Consider the following 21,064-nt stretch of genomic DNA (forward strand, 5'->3'; position numbering starts at 1 on the left):
TTATATCATGTATTATTTTCTATATTTTTTATTTATTTATTTATTTTTGATGTCGTGCATGGTTCGTCACTAATCCTAGCCAGTACTTATCATGGAGCAAAAAGTATTTTTTCAAACAATCACATTGTCACTCTGCAATTAAGCATTTATGGCACTGCAAGTGCTTCCGGAGCTTTGCACGCATAGCCAATTATCCGCTTGGTATTCCAGCCACTCCGTGCCGCAGCCTCCCGGCCTCAAAAATTGTGCACGGAAGAGATGTTGTCATAAGTTGAATGGAGAGGAGTGGACTAATTGTGACAGTTTGCTTTTCTGTTTCTCCCGTAGAACATTTTTGGGTTTAAGCAATCGTCTTGCACCTTTGTAGTCATTTGTAAGAGCGTTCCCGTGGTGGGGAGCTTCTCTGGCGCCGATGACAACGCTATTGATCACAGTCTCTCTCCTGGCTGCTGTTGTTTCTTCTCACATTTTTAAAGCCCAAATACTCGTATGGAGCGATTGAATACAAACAGAGAGACGCTGATTTCCGTCTGCAAATTCCATCATTTGGAAAATGGTGTGTTTGGGAACAGTTCGTAAAATCCCAGAGAGGACAAGATGTTTTTACGATGACCTCGCTTGCTCGGCTGCTGAAGGTCTATGGCGTGTCGCTGATACGATTACAGTTCTCATTGTTCCCGATCCGAGAGTCAAATAAGTCCACTCGAGGAACTTTTTTTTTTTGTTCCAAATAGGGGCAATGGCGCTGGAGTTGTTGCCTAGCAACAACCAGAAAGGCATTTTGATGAAGCCTGACATGTTATTTTTTGTCTTTTTGCAAAAATGTGCAATATTTTTATCTTCAAAGCCTGCACAAAATACCGTTGGGAAATGCACGACGGTATTTCGTTTGACACAATTGCGAGCAAACTTTCGACAACATCGAAAGTATGCCGACCTGAATAAGGAAATTCGATACAGTACAAATCTAGCTAATCTCTCTCGTATGACTTTGGAAAAACATTTTCAGCCTATCAATACATCTTTTAATTAAAACGGCGAGTTGAATTAGTCAATTTGGGATTCTTTTCTTCCAAATAATTTGCAGGACCATAACTGGCCCAATTTTGCAATATTCCATTATCTCGATTCAGGTCGTCTCCGTCGTCCGTGTCAGTGATTGCGTTGAACCTTTCGCCCTCACGTATCGCAGAACCCAAGCAGGCCTTGCGAGGACACAAACAACCTTATTGACATTTCTGAGCTTTAACTCCGCCCCCCTCCCCCATCTGTTGCCACCCTGACCGCAGACACGCAGGTTACAGTGTCTGTTTTATCTCGCACGGCACCTTCAAGACCTGCAGCTCAGTCTCCGGCTTGGGTTGGAGATAAAGACCAAAATAGAGCACTCTCGCTGACAGCCAGGCAGCGCTCGATAAGACCGTCGCTAGAAACGGTAGCGAGGAAGGAAGACGGAGAAGTTATAAATATCGGGGTGCGGAAAATTGTTCCTCTCGTTGTTTCTCGCAACGGAGCCCATCGATTCTCTTCATTGACCCGTGTCGGTGATGCCCCCGCCGACCGATTTGGTGGCGATAAGACAACGCCGGCGTACCTCTGAATGTCAATGCCGCCGGCGGCATTATTCGAAAAGTGCATGCGAAAAGGTTTTTCCAGTCGCTGGCATGTGGAAGGCGATCGATAAGTGCGTGTCTTAGTAAATAAGATCATGTAGACAAGAGGCAGTCGTCAGCAGCCTCGGCGCCGTCTTGGCATTCTCCATTAGACGACGCCCGGCGGTAATTGAATTGGTCCGTACAAGCTCGGGGCTCGGCCTTCTCGTTTTCGCCTTTGACAGCATGCGTCAAACTCGCCCGGGGGACAACGAAAAAAACGGTTAGGCGTTGGATACCTTAGCGAAGGATTTAACACGCGGCGCCAATCCCGGCACAATAAGATCCGAGCTAATTAGCCGTTGCAAGCTAATCGATGACTGGGACACGCAGTTGAAAAAAAAACGAGATACACGAAAAGTAGCTTGTTAGGAAATGTTTCATGTTTTATTTACAAAAAACAACTTCAACTTAAAGCCCACACGCACTGTTTGGTTTTAATTCTAGTACGTAGCGCCTTTTAGCTAGCTACGTCCGACGCTAGCCGAGACAGAAAAAAAATGGAATTGTGTTGTCGGGGAGAAAGCCTGATGAAGTATTCAGGCCCAGTCGCCCATCTCATCATCCCGCAAAGCACGGCAGCGGCTCCAACCCCGATGTTATCTTTTTTTTTTTTGGAAGCACCTCTTGTTTCACTCTGAGAGCTTTTGAAAGATGTAGAAGGAACGTCGGCGGCTAACGAGAGCGCTCAAAAAGTCAAGCAAGAACAACAAATATGCAAAGCTAGAGATTGTTGTTCTTAATCTCGGAGAAGAACCGACAATTTCAAAAGCGCATTCCTCATTTTCGTTTATCGTTTTTCTCCCATCATGGCCGCCATCCATTGCAGGTAACGGACTGAGTGCTTTATTGGATCTGGCTTTGGATGAGCCAGATCTGTAGGTGTCTTGAGTGGGCGAAGCTCAAATGGATTGGGAGAAGACGGCCCGGAATAACACACTCAGTCAGCGGCGCTTTTTGTCTTCTTCTTTCATGTTGGCTGTCAGTCAACAGCCCCGAAGCATAAAGATGATTTCAAAAGAAGACGGCTTGATAAATCCAATATGGTTCTTCGCGGCATTCCATCATCGCTGCAGTGTTACTCAATCTTCAAACTCAAAAACGGCTAAGCCATCTTAAATCAATTTTGCGCTCCAGCTAAAAAAAAATACAATCACATGATCAAATATCGCAAACTCTCCTTTCATATGTTTTTTTTTTGTCCCCCACCTACGAGTTCACACTTGTAAATGACAATCTGTTGTTTATCACAGATACGTTTTTGTGTTTGGGTGAGCTACTTTCAGGTATTCATGGTATGCCATTTAAAAAAAAAAAAAACATCTCTGCAGTAGATACCTGGGAAGAACATACGCCACAAATGTCTTATGCTGAATTATGGATGGACATAAAAATGCATGTAAACGGCCGCTTTGCTCTACGGGGGCCGCTACTTAGACGCGGAGAGAAATATGCTACCTCCATATGTGACACTCCAAAATAATAAAATAATAATAACTATAATAATATTTTTTAAATAAATAAAATAAATTATTGATGGTGAGAAAACAAATTAAATCATGTTTCTTATATTTCCCAAATCCAGCTGTAACAATAATGCATAAAGCCCCGCCCCCAAAAATTCAGGACTACAAATTTGCATATAGTCTCGCTGCCCCAGTTTCAGTGACTTCTGGGAGTTTCTAGGTTTGTTTGGGCCTGTCGCAAGGCCAGACACCTGCTCAAAAAATTAATTATGAATCGCTGGCGTGATACACAGCACAGGCCAAAGAGCTGCGGAATAAACAAGAAGATATAAGACATACGAAAAAGCATGAAGGTTAGGAGTCCTTGTTAACTTGAATGGACTCAATGCAGAATGGAATCCTAATAAGCTTATATTATTACTTGGAATAGCCAAAGACATTTAAACGTCATGAAATATTCAGTGTTTATAGAAGCTTCACTATATATAAATGTAAATCTAAAATGGGACCTTGCCCTTTTAATATATCATGAGTCAAGTCGCTAAACACTGTCCGTGTAATTACGTTTCATTTTGCTGAGTTTTTTTTCCCCCTGACTTTTAAAACCATGCACTGTGAAAAAACTGAATTAAATCAAATTTAATAAATAAATAAATATAAGAATTAAATTAAATTAAATTAAATTAAATTAAATTAAATTAAATTAAATTAAATTAAATTAAATTAAATGAATAAAAAAAATACGACAGATGTTAATTCTAATTGTAATTCCTGGAGGGCATTTGCATACCCCCACAGGTTTGGCAATCCTGCTCCTAAAAAAAAAAAAAAAAAGAGCTGCCCCTCATAGCAGACCTGAAGTCCAGCAGAATGATGACTGATGATACATTGGCTCGATGCTTGGGGGGGGGGGGGGGGTCATGAAAAATCACCATGTGACAACTGCCCCGCGAGAAAATTGGATTACACGAGAGGTTTCATCTCCAAGTCCTTTTTGTCAGTGAGTGTCCCCCTCCGTCGTGTAAAATTCGCTCCAGCCGGCCATACGGAACAAGAAGAGACTCGTCCTTGCGAATATCATCATTCACACCTGAAGGTCACCGCTTTGGCAGCGTCACCTCCGAGCACATCAGGAGGAGCGACACCAGCTCAAAATATCATTAGCATTTCATCATTAAGTCTATTATATGCGTCCCAAATGTCAATTTGCATAACGTGTCACGGCCGGCCGAAGGGCGCCGGCCTGTCTCGCGTGTCTCCCTTGGTTTTTTGTTCCGAGACAGGAAAGGCTTGACAGGAGGTGTGAATTTTCCACCCATGATTAATTTAGCTCTTCCTGTGGCGGCGGCACGTCACGAACGTTTGCCGTCCCGATGATGCCGCCGCGGAAAACCAGACTGGCAGCGACGCCAAAACCCATTTGGCAGTTTCCGTACGCCGTCGCCCGTTTGGGCTGGAGAAATTCGATCAGCTTCACAGCATCTCACCTGAAGGTTTCTCCATCGTGCCAGTCAGGCCGGATTGGAGTTGTGGACGAGCTAAGCGCCCTCGAGTGCTTTTTGACTTTCAGTCAGACTTCCTATCCTTAGCGTGAAATTGTTTTCTTTCAAGAAAGCTATCCAAAATTACAGCTCCAAAAACCAGCTCCTCAACAAACGTGAATAAACTGGATTTACTTTCCAGGTATGAAAAAATACAGTCCACAAAACCTCATTGAAAAAAATCTGTCACTCAGAAATCAACTAACAACTCCAGGGAGAATGTACTTAATAAAAAAATAAAAATAGACGTAGGGATTTGACCATGCTTGGTAGATTCCAGCAGCTTGCACGCAAAGGCTAAAAACCTATGTTTAATTTCCACTCGCTCCGCACCGGTTAGCTTATGAATTATTTATGTCCTTCGGCGGCGAAGGCAGCAGTTCATTTTCAAAGCTCTGTATTTGGTGTCGAGTGGGAACGAGAGACAAAGTGAGATAAAAAATATTGCAATTTTAACGGGGTCACGGATGTTTATGTAGAAGCGACCTGGGTCGGCGATATCGACAACAGTCGTGGACCTAAAACAGATCCCTGTGGCACTCCCGAGTTCCCATTGTCTTCTATCCGGTAGTAAAATACAACAGAGCTGAAGATTTTAAAGTTACGCCTTTTCGTTCCTGGCTACTCGTTTCACAAGCCTCGATGGTAACACCACCAGAGACTAAAAACACGTAAGCCACCCGAGAAGCAAACAGGACCAGTCACATTAAGGCAATGAGTCTAAAAACACTAAAAATTTTATAGAAATTCCATAATCTGTGCTCTGTATTAAATATACATGCGAGGTAATGCATGTGTCACCATCTGGTTTGGAACGAGAAGCGCAGGAACAAGAACGGGAATAAAAAAAAATGGATGAGCGAGCCTGCGCAGGTGCTACTTCAAATGCTCACCTGTGTGTTATTAAAGCTGTGCAAAATCACACAGAGGTCAAGGGTCACGCTGTCAAGGCTATTCTGATTCATCACAGCGAGTGGGACTCGCTCATTTGGTACAAACGCCTCGCGTGATAAAAGAGAGCAAATGTGTTACTGACCTATATTCTCCGCCTGCATATAGAAAGCAATCCGGCGAACCGGATCCCTCCTGTACCGGCCTCCCCATCTGCTGCTCCCCCTCCCTCCCCTAAAGCTCGGTGGGAGGTAGCTCTGCTTCTCCGCTGTGACAGGTGCATCCAGACCCGGGAAAAGGTTGATTCATGGATAAATCGTCACAAAGTGATCCTTTTTATACTACCCGCTAGTACTGTGTCGCACAGGTGCAGGCGGGACACATAAATCACCGTTGTAATTATTAAACATTGGCTTCCGAACAATGCCAAAGCCAATTAGAGCACTGAAGTTCAAATGAGATGTAGGTCAAATATAAAAACGCATATGTCAGCTATCCAGAACAGTCGTGGACCTAAAACAGATCCCTGGGGGATTCCTAAATTAATCGGATTTGGCTTTTACCTGATTCCAACATGATGCAGATAGTACCGTATTTTCCACACTATAAGGCGCACCTAAAAACCTCCAATTTTCTCAGTGCGCCTTATAATCAGGTGCGCCTTATATATGGAGCAATATTGAGCCACTACAGCAGGCGTGTCCAAAATCCGGCCAAATGTATATATCTTATAAATGGACAATTTTAAAATGGGCCATTCATTGAAGGTGCGCCTTATAATCCAGTGCGCCTTATAGTGCAGAAAATACGGTATTGGGACCTTGTACTAAAAAAAAACATCAAACGGCTAACTTGGATGATTCAACTCCCCCTTTCCATGTTTCCCTTTTCTTTGTCTTGATTTGCATTGCAGAGAAACTCTCCCGCCGCTATTCCCTAATGACACTGAAGGCAAATAAATGTTTACAACAACAGACTGATTGCTTACCGCTCACAAAGTGCACACATTACAGCGACGCCGACGCAGCCACCCGTGCACGTAGCAACAACAACGTTGGAGTGAGTTCCAAAAGCCATCAGACAAACGTAGGGGATGAATTGCTTTTTATGCCGTTGTCAGCATCTTTTAAACAATACTTGGCATAGTTCGACAGTATAATCCATGCATCCATTATGTTCAGGGCTCCCGTCTCAAATGTTCTCCGCCTAAACATGCTTATCCGAGTTTTGTCTCCAAACAAATCTTACGTTGACCAAACATCTGCATTTGACTATTTATGCTAATTGTGTTGCATTGCACTATTTGGATACATTTATAACTCATCCATCAATTTATCCGCCCTATTCTTCTCACAATGAAACGGAACGCTCGATATACACGGCTAACCCTGGCCGGGACTTTCTAATAGCGTCGACTTCATATTGATTGATGAGAGGCTGGCTAGCCTGACGCTAGTTTTGCGTTGTAGCTGACTTGCAGGATTTGCCATTCACGCTGCCAACCTGGTGTGTTGTCATAAACTTCGACGTGTCCACTTCACATTTTGCAATTTTAGGATCGACTTGAATTGAATTTGTCTTTGCGGACCACGTAAAATGATACGGCGGACCATATCCGGCCCCCGTGCCTCGAGTTTGACACCTTATCAATACGATTCAAAGCTTGTGTAGCGTTTTCAAACATTTCAATGTTTCTCCGCCGCATTTAATCACCACATATGCAAACTCGCCGCTCGTAAATTATGAGCGAGACTTGCCAGCGTCCGCCCTGCTCCTCGGCATCTAAATGATCTCATTTCAATATTATACCACAAGAAAGAGCATAGTTTAACAGTCTCGGACAGCTCTTCACTGGCAAGTGGGCCACTGCAGGAGAAGAAAAAGTGCGTTTGGCCAATCTATCTGTGGGTGAGTCATGACTAGAGTACATTACAGATGGAAATGTCATTATCAAACAGCGGCTTTGCGGCAACTGAGGGGAGGTGAGGAGAGGAGGAGCCCAACCTGGATGTTAGGACAGAAGAAAAATGTCTGGAAGATGTGATGCAAGTGTTCTGACATTTATGAAAAACAGCCGAGTGGGATTTTAGACGATTACCAAAATGCTTGAAAGTTTATTTGAAAAAGTGTAATATAACAGAGTGGACACATTTACATGTATTTTTATTAATTTATTATTATTATAAATTGAAGCAATGGTACCTTCTCATTCAATTTGTCTAATGCCTTCACCTTTGAGAATAACAGTGGGCTAATGATGGAGCCTTGGGGTACTCCGCAGATTGGAAAATATAAAATACAAATAGATACTTTCATAAAACGGTTACGTTTTATGGTTATGGAAGAACTTGAAGAAAGAAAAAGTGGAACTCACAATGCCGTTTATCCGTTGGGGTTCTTTGTTTAATTTAAGGTGACTTTATTCGAAACCATTAAAGCCAAGGCGACATATTGTGTCCATTAAAATATATACTGTACAGTAGATACTCCTAAAACCACAAACTCTTAATTGTTTTTTTTTTTCGAAATGATGCCTTTTAGATTAAGTTAATTGCAAAATGTGTCTTACTACTTTCAAAGGGGTCCCACATAAACAATTGGCTTCAACAATTCAACAAACAACATAATGAGCAAATATATAAGCCAAATAGCTTCAATTTCTCTCAAGGATTGTTTCGAATCAGAGGGAAAATGTCTTCAAGCTAAATCGTGTACATTTCCATCGGAGACATTATTCGACCATCTTTCTGGCAGGGCAATGAAGCCTTTTTATTATTGTTATTATTTTAAGTACGTTTCCCAAATACCGACTGGAGATTTGGCCGATATTGCTCTCCTCCCAGCGTGTCGTTATTGCCGACCTGTAATGTGACACTGAGGCACATGGCTTGAATATTTGGCTTGAGTGCACAAAATGGAGAATAATTGCATTTTGCCTAAAGCAAAATAGAGAAAATTTAAATAGCTTCACCCTATTAGATTTCTCTTGGGGTGTGAAAAAATTGCGAGATGAAATTGTATCAATATCGTTTCATTAGTATGTCTTGTTTTTATGGACAACAAAAACTTGTCAAGTCATATACTGCGGCATACTCACAAATCCAAGCCTGTAATATTTCTCTAGTAAAAAAAAGATATTGAAGCAAATGTATTGTAAAAGACACTCTGTGCTCAATCGGGCGCTTCTCCCTTTAATGTCCGTGCTTTTTATCTGGGCTCTAATGATGCATGAAAGTGCTGACTGAAGTCTATCTTGACATTGCCAGAGTGGCGAGATGAAGTTACAACGCAAACGAGGAGCGATTGGCACGTCGGAAAACCGGATGAAGAACTCAAACGGTGAATCATCAGAAGGTGCGTTCAGGTTGTGGCGGCCCGGGCCCAGTCACGGCGACATTGTAGTCACATTGGTTTTATTCGTCATTTGAATCTTCTGCGTTCTTACTTTTTTACTCCGACACCAACTTCTTCACACCAACATGGATCCTGCCACACTTAGTCAGCCCTCAGCTTCTGATCATGAGTCACCGCCTTCTTGTTGCTCACACTTTGGGCCAGAAGATGAACACTGTTGAGGTTTGTGGAACTACAGCTGATGGGTATTGTATTAAAAACATTAAAAAAAGTTGGTCTCTTTTAAGCAGTATTGAGTGTAATTCCACTTTCAAACTCTAGATGGCAACATTTTAGTTGTTGAAAATGATTAAATGTCAAATTCTGCATCCTACAGAAAGTCACGGCTGCAGGTTGGATTATTAATTTTGAGTTTTTTTAGTTTGAAAAAATAAAAACCACACGATGACATAGTAACAAGGGTCCGATGTCCTCCACAAAAATAGTTAGCATGCTACGCTAATAAACAAACAGACACTCCACAAACATGGCCGACACTTTCTACAAATATGGCTAACACCACAAGCTAGGCTACAAGAGCAACAGACTCCGCAAAAACGTATCAGACTGCTGATAAAGACCGAGCCGGATAAAAAAAAAAAAAAAAAAAAACTAATGAGGGCGGCTATTTCCGAAGCCAAAGCTAGTTTTTCATTTTGAGTGACTGTCAGGCTCATTTCCCTCTCACCCATTTTAATTCTGCACCTGAGAGCTCCCAATTAAAGAGCATCTCAGCACTTCCACGTGTCCTCTCTCTATTATCGATGTTGGACTCGGACGGGTTTTTTTTTTTTTTTGGCTCGCCGACAGGCAAGCAGATGCTGATTTGTCAAACCTGAGGAAGCACAGCGAGGTTCCATATTTTCCCTCCATGTATAGCGAAACACAACAGAGCGAAGGGAAATCAAGTAGCTAAATCTTTATCCCTCATCCATCTGGCGATGGGAGGCTGAACGCAACCAGGCGGCGTCCGCACTTTGACAAAACGCTGACTAATCCGGGCCAATTACCAAATCAAATCGCTCGTTCGTGAAGCGGTGCGTTCAATGAAACGATTCCGGCGGCGGCGAGCTTGATCTCAGGACGAAGGCCCATTAGGCGGCGTCGCGCCGTTAGCTTTAAACGGGTGTACGGCATTTCACGCGGGGGGCGCAAACAAATTAATTGTTTGGACGGGAATTTTTCCTACTGTCAGCACTCTTGAAGTTTAAATTCAAGGTCATGGTAAAGCTAATCCAAGAGTCCACTTATTGCGCAATCACTCCAATTATGGTTGCCATATTTAACGCATGGGAAAAACACCATGATGGATCTTCTCCAGTTTTCTTCTGGGGTGGGGTGAAGGTAATTCCACACATTTCTTATCTTTGCATTGTTTCTTCCAGCATCTCTTTTATTCTCCTCCTGAGAGACAAATAAAAGTCAAGAGTCTTATCGTGTGTGTATTTTTTTTTTCCCCACCCGACTCAACCTAAAAGCTGTTTCTCTTTTGATTCTGACTTCATCATCTTCTCCTTGTAACATCTTCTGAGAAGATGAGACCAGTGATTGGACGGAGCTCTCCAGGCAGGCTGATGGCCGCCGTGTTGTCTGTGAAGAAGGCCATCAAGATGATGCGAGATTTTTTTTTTGCTGCCTCCAAATACCGCTTTCATGTATAATTAGTTCTATCTCATTTCCTCCCTGAACAAAAAGTCTGCGTGGCCACGACAAGAGCTTAATGGCTTTCCGTCTTTCGACTTTACACGCCGTGACGGATCAAGTCACCCAAAACGGAATGTATTTGCTTTATTGTGTTTGAAGATTACATGTTGTAGTTCTCGAGATTAAGTTTGGACTCAAGGTAAGTCTCACATTAGAGCAGAGGTACCTTCTGCATAATTTAAGTGTCTCGCTTTTTCCACCACATCCTCCATCCTTCCTCCTCGCTCTGAGATTCTCAGAGGAAAGACCAACGTATCATTTTTTTACAAGCTCTGATAAATAGCTAAGATGGAAGGTGTGTATTCAGCACCCACACATACGCACTACAAAATGATTTCATCACCACATAGGTTAATTATTCAGAGATGTCACATTCGGGGTCTAATTGGATAAATGTGATGACTCCTTCATTGTGTTAGTGATCTTGTTACTCGACCAGAGATGAATGGAGATGATGAATTAAGATGAACGGGAGCCTTAATGAATTTTTTTTTTCCTTTGAGCAAGAGTGCCTTATCTTTATTAGGAGAAATTTGAATTTTTGCCTTGCCATGTTGAGTAAGTCATGAAGAAGGTTAGGTTATTTTATGATTGGGAATTTTTTTACAGCAGTGTCAACAATGCTTCTATTATAATTATTTTGTTTATTGGAAATATGACACTTCTACACAAAAGCTTCCCTATTTTCCCCATATTTGTGATTAAGTAAGTTTTTTTTTTGTTTTCTACTAAATATGTTGAAATCAACAATGGTCCGAATGGCTAAAACGAAAAGCGAAGCTTGGGATATTTGACCCTCGCGCTTTGCTGTAGTTTAGAACCCGGAAGTACAGTCGCTATCATCTACTCCTCAACATGTAAGTTTCATTTAAGTAATATTCAATAAAACTAAGCACTAATGCTTAAGCAGTTTACTCCGCTCTGTGTCCGAACGCGTCTTATCCTTCTCTCAGCTTAAAAAACAAAACATTTAGCTCACGGTGATCGGTAAATCAGCGCTAATGCTAACGTTAGTTAGCATACAGCTTCATTGCTAGACTGCCACATCGCCTAAAAACTGATGAGCACCCATGTAAATGTCTAATACTTCCAAAACTACTGTTCTTTAATACTTTTATATGCTTGTCACGTTATTTTAGTTTTAGCAAAGTTATGTCGCTGCACATAGTCTCATTGTGTTGTGAAAATTCACCTAAAATGCCAATGAGTTGAAAAAATGTAACGTATTTTTGTATTTGTTCTCAGGGGGTGATTTCTGTTACACCAAAAGCCTTACTAGTATCTTCTGAAGCATCATTAGCGTTTTAGGCTTTGTCAACCATGGCTCACGACGATGAAGAAGAGGAGCTGACCGTGGAGGGTCCCAAAGAGGTGGACATGATCACATCAATACGTTGCCTCGGGTACCTGTCAAGCCTCAACCTCCTGGTGGCGGTGTGTGTCGGAATGTACTTACGCTGGGAGGTGACGAGCGAGCCGATGATCCTGGTCATCTTCATCCTCGGTCTGTTCGTCCTCGGCATCGCCAGTATTCTCCACTATTACTTTGGGATGGAGCAAGCCAGCTTGAGCCTCTTCCATCTGTGGTTTGGCTTCCTGCTGGGTCTCCTGTGCTTCCTTAATAGTCCCGCTTTGGATTCCAACGTTAAGGAAGTGGTTGCCAATTATCTCCTGTTGGCCAGCGTCATCATCAAGGTGGTGTGGGCCGCCACGGAGCGAATATTCCGCTCGATCCGCTACAAACCCATTTTGTTGAAGTCCACCGAGTTCCTCGAGCTGCTGGGGTTTGCCATCGCCAGCACCGCCATGCTTCTCAGCAAGTCAGTGGCTATCGTGGGCCTCGTGGTGGCTCTAGGCGCGCTCATCGTGGACTTGAGGATGAAGTCCATGCTGGCGTTGCCCAATTTGATCAGCTTCGCCCTGGTTACCTCGCTGGTGTTCTTCCAAGCCTTGGGCATCGCCGCCAACCCTTTTGCCTTAGGGTGCTACTTGGGCAGGCTGCTGTGCGAGCCCGTGTTGGACGTGTACTTCAGCGCGCTGGGCGCCACCGAGCGCTGGATGCCCGTGCTCACTTTGGGGAACATGTGGAGGAGGCTGTCCCTCCTGCCGTTGAGCCTGCTGGAGCTGACCTTCATCGTCCTGTCCGCTTTTAAGGTACAGCTGTTTTATGTAATTGAATTCAGAGCCCAAAATGACCTCAACTTCATTTCCATCTGTTAGTTGGCTTTGGACAAAAGTTTGGAAACACCTTCAAATTCAATTACCTCTTGATCGTGCACAGCTGGGAAGTGAAAGGGTTAGAGGTCAAAGCACATTATAAAGCTGAGAAAGAAAATACCTAAGATATACAAAGCTGTTATGTGGGCAAAACTTTGTAGAATCGAAAATAGTTCCATCAATTTCTCCTCGACATTAAATTCTGAGAAAACACATAATTAGAAGGTGTTTCGAAACTTTTGATTGGTTTGTATATTTTATTTATGAATATGTCCACATCCAGTCCATCAAAAATGATAGTGACCAAAACCACAGATCTTAAATTCTAATCGCAATATTGATTCCTCTCACATAGCTGGGCCACTTGGAACTGTGGTACTTGGTGATCCCAGGCTTCTGCCTCTTCAGCCTCTTCTGGTTCGTCTGCCACGTCATCCTCCTCATCACAGTTTGGGGCTTCCATAGCAAGCTGAGCGAGTGCCAGAGAGCCTGGCGGGCGCAGCGCTCCAGCAGCCGCAGCTTGGAGCAGGTCATGGCCTCCAGGGGCATCCGACATTTTTGCCTCATTTCCGAGCGGCTGGTGTTCTTCAGCTTGCTGTCCACGGTCATTCTGGCTGCCGTATCCTGGCAGGTAGGAAAACAAATACATCAGCTTTGGGCATAATAATGAAAAATAATCTATAGAGGACCAAGTCATGATCCCTGCGGGACTCCGCGTGTATTTAGTTATTGCTCTTTTTAAAGAAGAGTGGTGGGTAGGGATTTATTTTTTTGTGCCTGGCCACAAAATTCAATTTATTTCTAGCAAATAAATTATTTTCTGAACAGTTAAGTGAAAGTGAATAATTTACAGTATTTGGGACTCACTGGTAAAGACATTTTGCGTTTTTGCTACTTTTGATTTGATTAGTATTCTCGGAAACGGCAGCAGGAATGTGGCTAAACGAGACTGCGTTCCAGTGACTCATGAAACTGATTTTGCTGATTGCATTAGCAAAGTTTCTGTTTGTCCTTATCAGTTTGCTTCGCTTTTGGACGTTGAATGATGTGGCGACAGTCCTAACAGTCCCTTGTGTCTCTTCTCGCCCGATCCTGCAGTCGCTCGCTCTCGTGTTGCGTAACTCACTTGCGGGCTGCCACCGCCAATTAAGTGCCTGTGATTGCTTCGGCACAAAACGCAAGTGACAAAAGGAAGGAAGTGACTTTGCCGTGTTCTGTCCTGTCCTGTCCTGTCCCCGCAGCCGGCCAATGGTCTCTTCCTCAGTGCGTTGCTAATTGTGCTACCTCTGGAGTCGATGGCCCACGGGTTGTTCCATGAGCTCGGTAGCTGTCTCGGGGGAACCTGCGTCGGCTACGCCTTGGTCATCCCCACCTCGTACTGCAGGTAGGATTTATTTTAATTTTTTGCATTTATTTATTTTGTTTATTTTACATTTTATTTTATTTTTGTACTCTTTGTTTTACACTTTTATTTTATTTTATATTTATTTTACATTTTTTTACATATGATCTCCCATCCCAAATCCCCTCTCAGTTAACGCAAAACCAACTCGATAAATAGGCCAATAACGATGCATAAACATGCCGCTAATGTTCCGCCCCTAAAGGGATCGTTCCGGCGCTCTCCGTGCAGCATACTAAGTCGTGGAGCGGGTTAGCCATTAGCTAACGCCAATCCCGACGCCTCCCCCCAGGTTGCTCTCAAGAGGGCCCGGCATCTTTTTTTAATAGGCCGGTTAGGTTTGATGATCTCCTCCCTCGCCACGGCAGCTCGCCGTCATATATTAGTGATGTCAGCGATGTTCAATCGTGCGTGGAACCCCTCCGCGTCCCAACTCCCGTCCGGTCGTCGCCTCTCTGCGTTCCAAGCGGGCCCGCGGGGACGACTTGGGGCATGATGAGAACGCAGTAGCGCGTAATAGGCAGTTTGATGGCCGCCGATTGGTTGCCGTAGTGACGAGCCCCACGGGGAGATTACAGCCATCGGGGTGAGAAGCGGGGGGGATGCTTTTTTGACAAAAGGGAGAAGTTCACAGGGAGGATGAAAGATGCGGCGTGAATCTTAAAGTACGTGAGATCGGAAAAGATTAGATGAGCTTGGCAAGATGCGCCCGGAGGATGAAGCGTGTCATTTTTCTTATTAAAAGTTCCGCTTGTGTATGCGCCAGGCGTCGGCAGTCAATATCGGCGCGTCCTCGGCCCGGTCGAGTGACACAAATTTCACCCGGTTGGAGAAATTAGAAATCAGAGTCGCTTAATTGACATAGCATCATCGGCGCTGTCCAAGGTGCTGATGTCACTTCGCTCCATCAAGCCAGCAGATTGAAAGGGATTGTATGGCCGTGTGATTTGGAGGCAGCCTTGACTTTGTGTGCGCATGTGTGTCACCACACACCGCCGCCACACACACACCGACACACACACTTTTCTATAAAACGACTTTACCTTCAACTTTTCAATCTCGGCCGTCGTCAAGCCGCTCGCCTCAGACTTTTGCTTTCATTCCGGTGATGCAAAACGATCAACTCCCCCTTTTCTCAATTTTCCCACGCTTCAGCGCCGACGGCCAGCCCGCCCTGCTGCCCCCGGAGCAGGCCCAGGAGTTGAACCTGCGCTCCACGGGCATGCTGAACAACGTGCAGCGGCTCTTCTCGCACCACATGATCCAGACGTTCGGCTGCGACTACTCGGCCAGCGGCGTCAGCCTGGAGACGCTGCACGCCAAGTTGCGCAACTTCCTGGAGTTGCGCACGGTCGACGGCCCGCGTCACGACACCTACCTGATCTTTTACAGCGGGCACACGCGCAAAGAAAATGGAGCCTGGGCGCTAGCTGGTGAGTCATCACTTATATGTATTAAAATTAAAACTCTGACTCGTATTAATATGTCAGTTTTTTTCTCAGAAAAAATCGGATGTGTTTTATAATTGACAGTTCCAAAATAATATCCTCAACTGATGATTTATTTATCTGGGTTGTTTTGGTAGGAGGAGAGAGTCTTCATCTTTCCCAGCTGTTGGAGTTGTGGAAGGAGAAGAACGCAGGCCACTGCTCACGTCTTATCCTGGTCCTGGACACGGAAAACTCCCTCCCTTGGATCAGAGAGGTACGTAGAGCAGACGGGGTCTACGTGGCCGTGCAAACAGCCGAGCTGTCGGCCGCGAGGCCCGACCCGGAAGCGGGCGAGGCCCCCGTACTCGGGGACTTCACGTCCGAATGGGTGGAGTTCAACTGCAACCCAAACAGCGACACGCAGTGGTCCGAGAAGGGCCGCGGCGTGGCGGCCGTTTACGCCGTGTCCAAACGCTGGAGCGACTACACGCTGCACCTGCCCACGGGCAGCGACGTGGCCAAGCATTGGAAGACCCATTTTCCCAAAGCGACGTATCCCATGGTGCACCTCTCCAACTGGTGCTGTGGTCTGAACCTGTTTTGGTTCTGCGGCATGTGTCTGCGCTGCTTCCGGAGGTGCAAACTGGCGTGGTTCCCGCCTGCCATTTTGGACACTGGGCAGGGCCTTAAACTGGTGCACTCGTAGATGGGACTCTCGGATTGGTTGGGAACATGGTGAGGTCACGTCACTCTAAAAAATGTTGGGTGAAAAAAAAAAAAACTAAAATTAGATCTGATTAGGGATCATCCCAACTTTGGGGGTTTGTTGATACTACACAAAGTTGGGTAAACTTAAATACTTTGCCAAACCCAGATGATTGGGATGTTTTGTTTATTTCAACTCAAAACGTTGCTTTGGTGCCTTTTTTGATCAAATTAGGTTTTAGTCTCATTGTAAGACTAACAAAATATGAGATTTTTTCTTTTTTATTCATTTAAAAAATATTGAGATAATTGTAATATTCCAGATTTTTTTTTTCTTTTTGCTTCCAGTGCCTTATTAATCCTCTTTTGCACTCTTTGGCCTTTTTCTTTGTACATAAATATTTTTTATTTAATTAAGTCCAGCGTTATACGTGCTCACAAACTAAAGCTGCTGAGAATTTATAGTCATGGGGGGGGGGTGCACAAAATGACGCACGCTTTGAAATATGTGATGTAACCACTTAGCTGTCACAATCCAAAAACGCCGACGCGGTCATTTTGTTGTTGTCGTGGCGACTTAAAAAAAAATGACGCTTTTCACCCGGCAACAGAAAGCGAGACGTGTCAGAAAAATCAAAATAATTGAATTTCTGTTGCCTTAAAAGGACCCGATAGAAACTGTATACATCCGTGCGCCTCTCTGGACTGTCAGAACAAAATGTAATAAAGTCATTTTAACATTCATATTTATCGTAGTCCCCATGTGGCGTTTGTCTGGGAAAAAGGAATTGCGCAGGGAAGGGGAAAATGAGAAAAAAAAAAAAAGAGAGATTAGCTTCGGAATAATAAAAGGAAAAATTAAAAGGGTGACTGCTTTTTCATTTGATCGCTAACAAGCTGCAGCCTCAGCAATACATTTGTGGATACGCCAACAATCATTCACCACCATATTAGATTATGGGCCAGATTCATCCCCCAAACTGGATTAGGTAATAAAAAGACCCCCCCACTGCCTCCCCCTTGAGGATGTGCTGAGTCAGAGTCCACACGCGTGTGCGGCTCCTGGGTTAGCACGCAGCTTCCAAAGTGACGCAACGCTCGACCGCGGAAATAAATGTGCTTTTTACGGCCTTTCTTTTTTTATCTGACAAGCCAACAATTTCTCTAAAGGCAAAAAGCGAGGGCGGAGGGCAATTTTATGCCCTTTAACACGATTCTCGCTCGCCGGTTTTGCTCCAGTAATTTGGTGCGTTACCGCGGGTCCATTCATTAAAATTGCAAAAGGGTGTATGAACTCGGTAAAGGAAGACTCGATAATTGCTTTTTAATTCCTATGAATGAGCGTGATGGCTTTACGCTTTTTTCGCCAACACTTTCACACATGAGCTCATCGAAATACACGGAAAAAAAAAATGGACGGAAAGATAAATGCTGAATTTCCTTATATTATTCCCGCGTCCTCTCGAAGCGGAGGAAAGCGATTACGGCTTTGTCCCGATGTTCCGAGGGCATTACCGATCCCAGTAGGCTTCCACTATCACCGACAATGAAATGTCAAAGCTATTACCTTAAATCACAGAAGGGATGGATGAGAGGGACGTGTTCACTGCTTGGTAAGCCTCGATATCGAGAATTTAATCAGATATTGACAGAAATTGATATAACGCAAAGTTTTTTTAGCGTGGTCATAGTTTCCTTCGAAGGACTGACGACTCAAATAAATGTATGAACGTCTTATTATAGAAGTTTTGAAATCTGAGACTAGTAAAAATTGTTCAAATTTTTAAAAATTACAAAAAAAAAGATATTTTGAAGTGAAGCCAATTTGTATTTTTAGTATTGACACTTAATTAGAGCCGCAGTTTTAAGCCATGGCAATCATCTTAAATGGGAGGAAAGAAATCCGGATGTATTAAATTCGGCCGGAATTAGTTTGAAAATGGACAGATTATCTCGTTAACAGGCGCTGCGAATGTCGTTTTACAGGTGTCGGTGTAAATAGATTAGTCGTCTCTAATCAAAGATATTGTAAGTACACTTTGGATGAGGCAAAGAGCTCGGCTCGCTTGATGCCATTAAAAGTGTAAATGGAAAACTAACAAGACATGGCGCTCCGCGGGATCCCACTGCTTGGTAATTAGCAGGCGGAGTCGGCGAGATTCCCGTTGTGCTTCTGGAACCGGAGTCGGAGGGAAGTATCGTTTGCCTCGTTCTATTCACGGTTTTATCGAGCCGAGCTACTAAATCGACGGCGTTCTTCGTCTGTCGTCGCTTATGCTATGCGTGTATACGAGCTATCCGAGCTATCTGCCGGCTGTCAGATAGCGAAGGCCTGGTGTCTTCTCAACCGTGACACAACGAGGCACTCAGGCAGCGACTTTTTTATGTTTACTTCTTGGAAAACAAGCAAGCGGCGGTATTAAGAGAGCTTGACTTGACAGGGACCAAACGTATGCGGTGATTTATTCCGCGTGATTTCAGTCAGGGGTGGATGTGTGGTTTATATTTTCTTCGTGCGTGTGTGGAGAACCACGGGGGGTTCTATCAGGAGCTTGTTTGATTGCAGCCTTGAAGCTGCTTCCAACTGAGGGTAAGGTGCGGCAAACAAGGCAGAGTTTAGAAGGATGAGACGGATTTATAAGCATGTGGAGATGGCTCAATTGTAATTATGTATCAATCGGGCCATCTGTCTTGCCCAAATGTAGCTAGCTAGCTAGTTAGCATTCCAATATCTTTTTGTATGTACAAAGTAATATGAAGAGCGACGAAATAGCTCGCTAGCTAGCGTTCCAACATCTCTTTGTATGTTCAAAGTAATATGAAGAGTGACAAATATTGCGTTGCCCAAATGTAGCTAGCTAGCTAGTTAACATTCCAATATCTTTTTGTACGTACAAAGCAATATGAAGAGCGACCAAATAGCTAGTAGCTAGCTGGCTAGCGTTCCAACATCTCTATGTATGAACAAAGTAATATGAAGAGTGACAAATACTGCGTTGCTCAAAAGTAGCTAGCTAGTTAGCTGGCTAGCATTCCAATATCTCTTTGTATGTACGGTATTGCAGAGTAATATGAAGAGCGACAAATATTGCCTTATGCAACGCCGTTTATTTTCAGGAGACAATAAAGGCCCCCCTGCCATCTGTCTTGCCGAAAAGTAGCTAGCTAGCTAGCAAACATTCTAATATCTCTTTGTATGTACAAAGTAATATGAAGAGCGACAAAATAGCTAGTAGCTAGCTAGCTAGCATTCCAACATCTCTTTGTATATACAAAGTAATATAAAGAGCGACACATATTTTGTTGCCCAAAAGTAGCTAGCTAGCTAGCATTCCGATATCTCTTTGTATGTACGGTATTGCAAAGTAATATGAAGAGCGACAAATATTGCGTTATGCAACGCCGTTTATTTCCAGGAGACAATAAAAGCCCCCCTGCCTCACATGACACAAATCGAGTTTATGTTTCTAATATCGTGGCAATTTTACCGCAATCCCACCCCGCCGTTGTTTTTGCCACGAGCACAACCGTGCCGTCGTGACACGCATTTCATGTCACCCCAGGTCGGGCTGACATCTTTTCATTATTTATTTGCTAATCAGCGGAAGATTAATGCAATTCCAATTTAGAAAGGGAGAGACACAGGTTTGCCCCTCCCCCAGGTTTGCCCCCCTCCCCTCCCCCTCCTGCGGGCTACATTTCCGTTATTTACTCATGTTTACTTGGAGATGGGTGACATCGGGGACTGACTTTTATCACCCATGGGTGGAGGTGCAAGGAGTGGGAGAAGCGCTACTATTCGGCGCTTGCGGCTAGCCACCATGTGGAATAAAAGCTTTTTATTGATTGTCTCCGAGCGGAGTTGGACACAGCGGTGATTGCGTTCTCTGCAGAGTGCATCAACGGCAAAATGACTTCAAAACCACATTTTCCCCCGTTTCTTGTTTATTCATCGCAGCGATGGCCTTCCAGACATACACAAACGTACCCTCGCTGTGTTAATTAAAATATCTCGCAGTCAGACATTCATTTGCCTGTTTTGGAAAGTGTCAATCGTTTCCCCCGTGTGCTGAATTGAAAGTAAAAACGACCGTGTTGGCGCCGGAGCAGCCTCTGGGAGGAAAACAGATGACCCGGAAAGTAGTGGCTAGCAAAGTGAAGCATTACCCCGTCGCAAATTCATTTTCATCACGCTTCGGAATTGTTCTCGGAAGCGCCGGGGCTGAAATTGCTTTGGGGTCAACCGGACCGCAAGGCAGCGTCGGGCGTTTCCGTGTAAGCCAAGCGCTGGTCACTCAGCATGCTACTTTCATATTAGCCAGGTGATTTATACGTGCGGACGTGCTAGGCGGTCCTCGTAATGGAGGCTTATGACAGCATGACCGAGTGGCTTCTCGCTCGACTCCATTTCCACATTTCCACCATTTTTTGTGTCCCTGTTGCCATGAGACCAGTGTGAAACCATAAATATCATCGCTAATCTACAGTCAAGCCTCGAGTCCCCGCACGGTCAACCACGGCGGCTAACAACACTGATTGACCCCGCGCCGCCTTACAATCAATCATACTAATTTATGCGAAGGACTTTTTGTTTTTCCCCTCCCTCTGTCGTGCTGTGTTTCTGCCTCCCTTCATTTTTTTTTTGTACAACTCGCTATCGACG

At 44.2% G+C, this 21,064-nt stretch overlaps 1 protein-coding gene across 1 annotated transcript; it reads left to right on the plus strand.

Annotated features, from left to right (window-relative positions):
• The first annotated feature begins 11,441 nt into the window (after nt 1-11,441).
• tmem168a (transmembrane protein 168a) lies at nt 11,442-17,147 on the plus strand. The gene is made up of 6 exons (XM_049760753.1): nt 11,442-11,504; nt 11,893-12,801; nt 13,220-13,495; nt 14,106-14,248; nt 15,422-15,699; nt 15,852-17,147. Exons 2-6 carry the CDS (start codon nt 11,968-11,970, stop codon nt 16,400-16,402), a joined length of 2,082 nt encoding a protein of 693 aa, XP_049616710.1. The 5' UTR covers nt 11,442-11,504; nt 11,893-11,967; the 3' UTR covers nt 16,403-17,147.
• Nucleotides 17,148-21,064: the final 3,917 nt, after the last annotated feature.

This window comes from Syngnathus scovelli, chromosome 22 (assembly GCF_024217435.2).
Source record: "Syngnathus scovelli strain Florida chromosome 22, RoL_Ssco_1.2, whole genome shotgun sequence".
NCBI classification, from domain to species: Eukaryota; Metazoa; Chordata; class Actinopteri; order Syngnathiformes; family Syngnathidae; genus Syngnathus; species Syngnathus scovelli.

Excerpts from the sequence above, each read along its gene's own strand:
- tmem168a (XM_049760753.1), top strand. The coding sequence starts at position 11,968 with ATGGCTCACGACGATGAAGAAGAGGAGCTGACCGTGGAGGGTCCCAAA. Across the intron at positions 12,802-13,219 it reads TCGTCCTGTCCGCTTTTAAG|CTGGGCCACTTGGAACTGTG; the intron begins GTACAGCTGTTT and ends CCTCTCACATAG. Across the intron at positions 14,249-15,421 it reads ATCCCCACCTCGTACTGCAG|CGCCGACGGCCAGCCCGCCC; the intron begins GTAGGATTTATT and ends CCCACGCTTCAG.